The sequence below is a fragment of the Thalassophryne amazonica genome, chromosome 9 (genome assembly GCF_902500255.1).
Source record: "Thalassophryne amazonica chromosome 9, fThaAma1.1, whole genome shotgun sequence".
NCBI lineage: Eukaryota > Metazoa > Chordata > Actinopteri > Batrachoidiformes > Batrachoididae > Thalassophryne > Thalassophryne amazonica.
The window spans coordinates 66039681-66045818 of NC_047111.1; the positions used below are offsets into that span (position 1 = coordinate 66039681).

The 6138-nt window shown below is 41.5% G+C and overlaps 1 protein-coding gene across 1 annotated transcript in view; it reads left to right on the forward strand.

Annotated features, from left to right (window-relative positions):
• The window catches only part of ccna1 (cyclin A1), a 28797-nt gene extending 22750 nt beyond the window's left edge, over positions 1 to 6047 (forward strand). Inside the window, exons 7-9 of the mRNA XM_034178264.1 lie at positions 562 to 675; positions 753 to 886; positions 5892 to 6047. Coding sequence (XP_034034155.1) covers positions 562 to 675; positions 753 to 886; positions 5892 to 5940 — 297 coding nt within the window. The 3' untranslated portion in view covers positions 5941 to 6047. The remainder of the gene's footprint in view (positions 1 to 561; positions 676 to 752; positions 887 to 5891) is intronic.
• The last annotated feature ends 91 nt before the right edge of the window (positions 6048 to 6138 follow it).

Sequence of the window (6138 nt, forward strand, 5' to 3'; positions counted from 1 at the left end):
GGTTACACGTGGTCTGCGGTTGTGAGGCTGGTTGGATGTACTGCCAAATTCTCTGAAACGCCTTTGGAGACGGCTTATGGTAGAGAAATGAACATTCAGTACACGAGCAACAGCTCTGGTTGACATTCCTGCTGTCAGCATGCCAACTGCACGCTCCCTCAAATCTTGCAACATCTGTGGCATTGTGCTGTGTGATAAAACTGCACCTTTCAGAGTGGCCTTTTATTGTGGGCAGTCTAAGGCACACCTGTGCACTAATCATGGTGTCTAATCAGCATCTTGGTATGGCACACCTGTGAGGTGGGATGGATTATCTCAGCAAAGGAGAAGTGCTCACTATCACAGATTTAGACTGGTTTGTGAACAATATTTGAGGGAAATGGTGATATTGTGTATGTGGAAAAAGTTTTAGATCTTTGAGTTCAACTCATACAAAATGGGAGCAAAACCAAAAGTGTTGCGTTTATATTTTTGTTGAGTGTATTTATTTGCTTGTTTTAAAATCATCTTTCTGCCATCACTATGTCGACACCTATGTTCTGACTTGAAGGTGTGTTTCAGTATGTGGCAGAGTTGAGCCTGCTGGAGTTGGATCCCTTCCTGAAGTACGCTGCATCTCTGGTGGCTGCTGCAGCCTTTTGTTTAGCAAACTATACCATGAACAAATCTCTCTGGGTACGTTTGACAACATTTTACATGCATTATAGTCTAAAATAGTAGTTAAAACTTTAACTATATTTTCATATTTTAAGCCGGAGTCCTTACAGGCTTTCACCGGTTACAGCATTGGTGACATCATGCCGTGTCTGACTGACCTCCACACACTGTACCTGAGGGCAGAAAGTCACCAGCAACAGGCCATCAGGGATAAATATAAGAGTTCAAGGTAGGTGGTGCAGCTCCACTTCTTTAATATCCAGATAAACCCTCACTCTATCTGGCTCTTGCTCTGCACTTGTGTAAAGTCCCAGTTTAGTTTTTTTTTTTTTTTGGTGTGACTGATTTCTTGATAAATCAGGGTATTTGCAGGGAATTTCACATCAGAAATTATTTACTTTGATATCACCCCATTTACACCGAGTCCAAAACCGAGTTGCGATCGAAAAATGGCCTCTGCTCGCCGTCGCTCTCACTGACTCCCAATGGGGTTGTAGGCTGGTCTGATAAAAGATCCTTCTTGGTCACCATCACTCCCCATCAGTCTCCAACAGGTGTGCAGGTGTATTGAACTGGTCAAAACACTCACACAAGTTGTGCTACCAGTTAACAGATACAGGGGTCTCAGTCTTGATAAACTCTCACATCTCAACTCACTCTCAACCTGATGCTATGAGTCGTAATAGACTCTCAATTGAATCTGTATGGGGTTGCATCAATGATCGCGAATATTAAGATATTTTTCACTTGCACATTTCAGTCACAATGCAAGCTTGGTGTAAACGCAAATAACAGATCACAGTGGACACCAGCCAAGACTTGTGAGAGTTGACAAAATGTCATGACCTTGTAGGTCGTATATGGGTCTCAGTCTGGTGTGAACGGGACATAAACAAATGCTGTCTTTGGAGAACCGCAGTGAATCAGAGCTGGTATTTTCAACTGTGAAGACTTTGTAAGACTTTGTATCCTTCACCCAGAATGTAAATGAGACCCTTTCTGAAACAGAAATAAGCAAATCCACAAACTATAAAGCAACATTTTTACACACATAACGTCTATTAGATTTAATTGCATTAATTAATGTATATGGGATCAAGTGCAAAATAACATCTGCATTTTAACACAGGGATCTCCAATTGTTGGTCTGTGAACCAGATACGTCTTGTAAGCCAGTGGTTTATGAACCACGACACACCATATTCTGTATTATTAAATAGGGTTTGTATTTTCTTTCTGCTTGTGTGGGATGTGCTTTAATACAAAACATGATAAACCATCATCTTCTGCATCTAATCTGTCGGTGCAATTATCAACTAACAAAACAAAAAGTTTGATATTGCTCGATAGTCTCAGTGCCCCAGGGGTGTATTGTGTCCCTTTGACCACTAGATGGGGTGTTTGCTGCTTGTTTTTATTGTTTCAACAAAGCACTGGATCATATTCTCATGGAAATGGTTCATTTGGTTCAACGTTTTAGAAAGCTTTATTTACAACATTTGTGAGTGTGGGATATTTCGAGACAGGTTTAAGCTTCAAATCCACCCATGAGTGCAATTTGGTGGGGGATGGGGAGACATGTCCCCCCCCACCTTTTCAACCAGGGGGGACAGAATATGGTATGTCTCCCCCCACCTTCTGACATATATGTGTGTACTTGAAACATGCTATGCCAGTCTTATGTGCAAACCATGTCAGTCTTATGTGCAAAACCATGTCAGAATAGTATCTTTGTTTCTGCAAGTTTGTATTTTTAGCAGCATTGACTTGTTTACAACACCTGTTTCTTTTTTGTCACATTCGGAATTTTCTGGGACTGCATTTGCCCAGATTTGAAACCAAAAATAGTTGCCTCTAGGGACTAGTGTCTACTATCAATGGACCATATACTAATTTACTAAATTCTGAAAGTTAGAAAAGGAAATCAGAAAAGCTATCTGGGACCTCAGAAAGCCCATCTGCAATTATTGCGTGATCTCCAAAATCAGTCTATGCAAGTGAAATTATGTTCAGTATGAGTGTTGTCATTAGTGCCACTTCGAAAATTAAATTCGTGATAAGTAATTTATCCTAAACTTATGATCTGTTGTTTTTTCAAACTTATGCAAAAACAGATCTTGAGAAAAAAAATACAGTATGCGATAGTTAATAATTATTAAGAGCCTGTTCTTTCATATTTCTGAATACATTTTACCACATTGCAGTTGTTTTTTTAATGAGAACTCAACCTATCATTCTTTTTGAGTTCTACACATGTGGTGATAACTTATTTACACCAGGATGTTAATAAAATCAATGCTGGCTATTCTCAGAATAAAGTACTTATATCCACAGTTTCATATTGCATAAGTCAAATGGTGTTCACTTTATGGTCTTCTCAAAACATTAAAATTACTGTTCTGGATGCTCAGAATGCATCTGAGCTTATCTAGAAACCGTTGGCTTCTGGGGGCCTAAAGCGGCCCCCAGACCCCCAGCCTATGGGCTTCAGCCCTGCGGGCCTCGCACTTTATCCCCCCAATTTCTAGTTCTAAATTGCACTCTTAAATCTACCTCCTCCTGGCAACACCTTTAAAAACCTGGCTCCTGGTCATCAGGAAGTTTGAGTTTGTGTCTCTGAATTTATAGCCCTGATGATATCTGGGACTCCTTATGACGTTCTATTTCCAAACAGGTGTTATTAACGGATGCAGAGCAAAATGCTTCGAGATGCAACAAGGAAGAACTACAACCAATCTGAGCATACAAGCCGCTATGAACATTAGTAACATGACGCAGTGAATACAGTAGTGGTGTGATTCAGCCTGCTGCTTTATTTGCATTGAGGTTGTTAACATATCATAAAATCAACACTACAAGTACTTGCAAGATGGCTAACATGGATGAATGGATGAGATTTATTGTCATTGTCATTACAAGTGTAACAACGAGATTACGTCCACACACAAATTACCACAGACAAGATACAGCATTTAATCCACAATTATTACTTGTTTACCGTAATAATGGAACACATCAGAATCAAGACAACACATATACATTTGACATCGTTTATGTGCACTAAACTTGAAACAGTCCATTTTCTGAATTGAGGTGATGTGAGTGTGTGGTAGCCACTGCAACTGGAGTCGCGCTGCCGCCAGCTTTGGGGGAACGGGGACCTACCGCAGCTAAAACTGCGCAGCCCCCGGATGGGAAAAGGGGTGGCGTGAGCGGTGGCCGGGATGGGGTGTGTGATGGGGGCAGGAGGGGAGGTAGGGGGGAGGTGGGGCATGCTTCAGTCTTTGTCCATGTGTGAGTCAGTATCTTTCCTTGTGTGCTGGAGTTAGAGAGATAAGGAGGCAGTCAATCTTCCCAAGGCCGTAGAGATTCTTCTGGAGGAAAACAGCGGGGCATTTGTCCTTCAAAGGCTGATAAGCCTGCCGTGTTTGTGGTTGAGCAGTGAAAACACTTTTACAGCTTCACATGAACAAACCAGATCTCAATATATAAATTTTCCTGGTCTCTGAAATCTTTCACCTTCCCCTGCAAGGTGCGCATTTGCGGCAAGATGTTATCCAATTTGCGTCTGAGTTCAAGGGTTAACACAGTCTGAGAATGCATTGCCTTGCCCAACTCAGTAATCATGATGGACAAGCGAGGGGTCGTGGTTGTTGCGGCAGGCGTCTTGCCAATCTTCCGGTAGGTCAGGGCAGCACATAAGCCAATAAGTACCAGCCCTCCTACTATGAAACCAAATATGAATAAATCCTCGACGTCCTCCACAGAGAATGGTGCAAAGCATGCGACACCCCACTTCTCCCAGGCGTCGAGAACATAGCCAGCAGGGTAGATTCCATCTGGGCATGCAGGGTCCCCCACCCCTGATCTTCTTTTAGAAAAAATGGTGTCAATAGCGTTCAGAGACCAGCTGATCAATTCCATGGTTAATCCAATCTAGTTTGAAGAATTCACAGTGTGGTGAAGTAGGGACTTTTAAGGTTGGAGCAGAGATAGAGGAGAGAGGAGGCAATGCGACCGCCCTCGCCAGAGTCCCAAGCAGCTGTACTAATCTAATCTAACATAACTACAGCTATGCTAGGCCATGTTATAGGAAACTAGTTGCAACTTCCATTTCTTATGGCTTGAAGTTCAACACAATACACAGACCTTTGGTCTTTGTTTTTTTTTTTTTTTTGGAGCCAGCTCTTAGCATTTGTACATAAGGTGAAGTTTATTCACGATGCTCCCCATATGGTTTTCTTAGAAAAACTTGGAGATTAAAGCTACAGTGTGTAGGATTTGTGGGTGTTTGTGGGGCAGAAATGAAATGTTGCATTCATAACCATCTGTTCATTTGTGTGTAATTACCTGCAACAATCAATCAATGTGTTTTCATAAGATTAGAATGACCCCCTCATGTCTACATGGGAGTTGACATGGAGGCTGCCATGTTGCGTTGCCATGTTGATACATAAGCCCGAAAAAGGACATACCCCCTCCCTCCTTTCGCATTTTTGCAGGATGACCAGAAGTGTCACGCACACTGTTTCGTAGTGGCAGGACACAAATGCAGGATTCAGATGTTAAAGCTTCAGAGATTAATCTTGAGTCAGGCTGGGTTTGATACACAGAAAGGCAGGCTGTTAAGAGCAACAGTGTCTGAAACATCAGGCAGAGACAAAATCTAAAAAGCAGGCAGACTGGTCAGTACATGGGTAAGCAACAAAACAGGACAAAATACTCTGAAGACAAAATAAGGCTTGAAAGAGGCACAAGGCACAACAATCTCACAAACGCCTAAGGTAAAGGGCGTGATTTAAATAAAGGGAGTGATTGGCGATTATCGGCCCAGCTGATTATCAGTCCATCGGCTGGGCCAATTATCAGTCTATCCCATCGGCTTGGCTGATTATTGGTCTATCACTAGATAAAACCTACCTCTTAAAATATAAATTGTTGTGAATGGCCCATCCAAGTTTCAGCTTAGTGGAAATCAGCTGCAAAGAGAGAGAGAGAACAGACGTATCTGCAAGAGCAAATCAAATACAACCTCAAATATGAGATTTGTCTGGTTCCCAATTTACTGATTTTAGGTTTCAGGAAGCGATCAGAGACAGATTTTCAAAAGATAAAAAGAAGAAAAAGCACCATTATGAAACAAAAATATGAACTTCAAGAACATAACTTTCTACCTCACTGAGACTTTATCTAGAAGCAATAAATAATAATTTATTTCATTGTTGCCTCTACAGGTATTGTGGTGTTTCATGGATTACGCCACCTGTTGTCCTTTCCCCCTGAATCTCCTCTCCGCCGTATTTCTGATGCTTCTGCCAGAACATGATTCATATTCCCAAAGTGCCACACCCTTCTGCACCTCTGCACATTTTAATAACACAAAGTCTTTTAATAAATAGGTGGATGCAAATGCAGCAATGTTATTAACAGCATAATTAATTGGTTTTAATGCCTGTAGGTCTTCATGCAGTAAGATTTTAA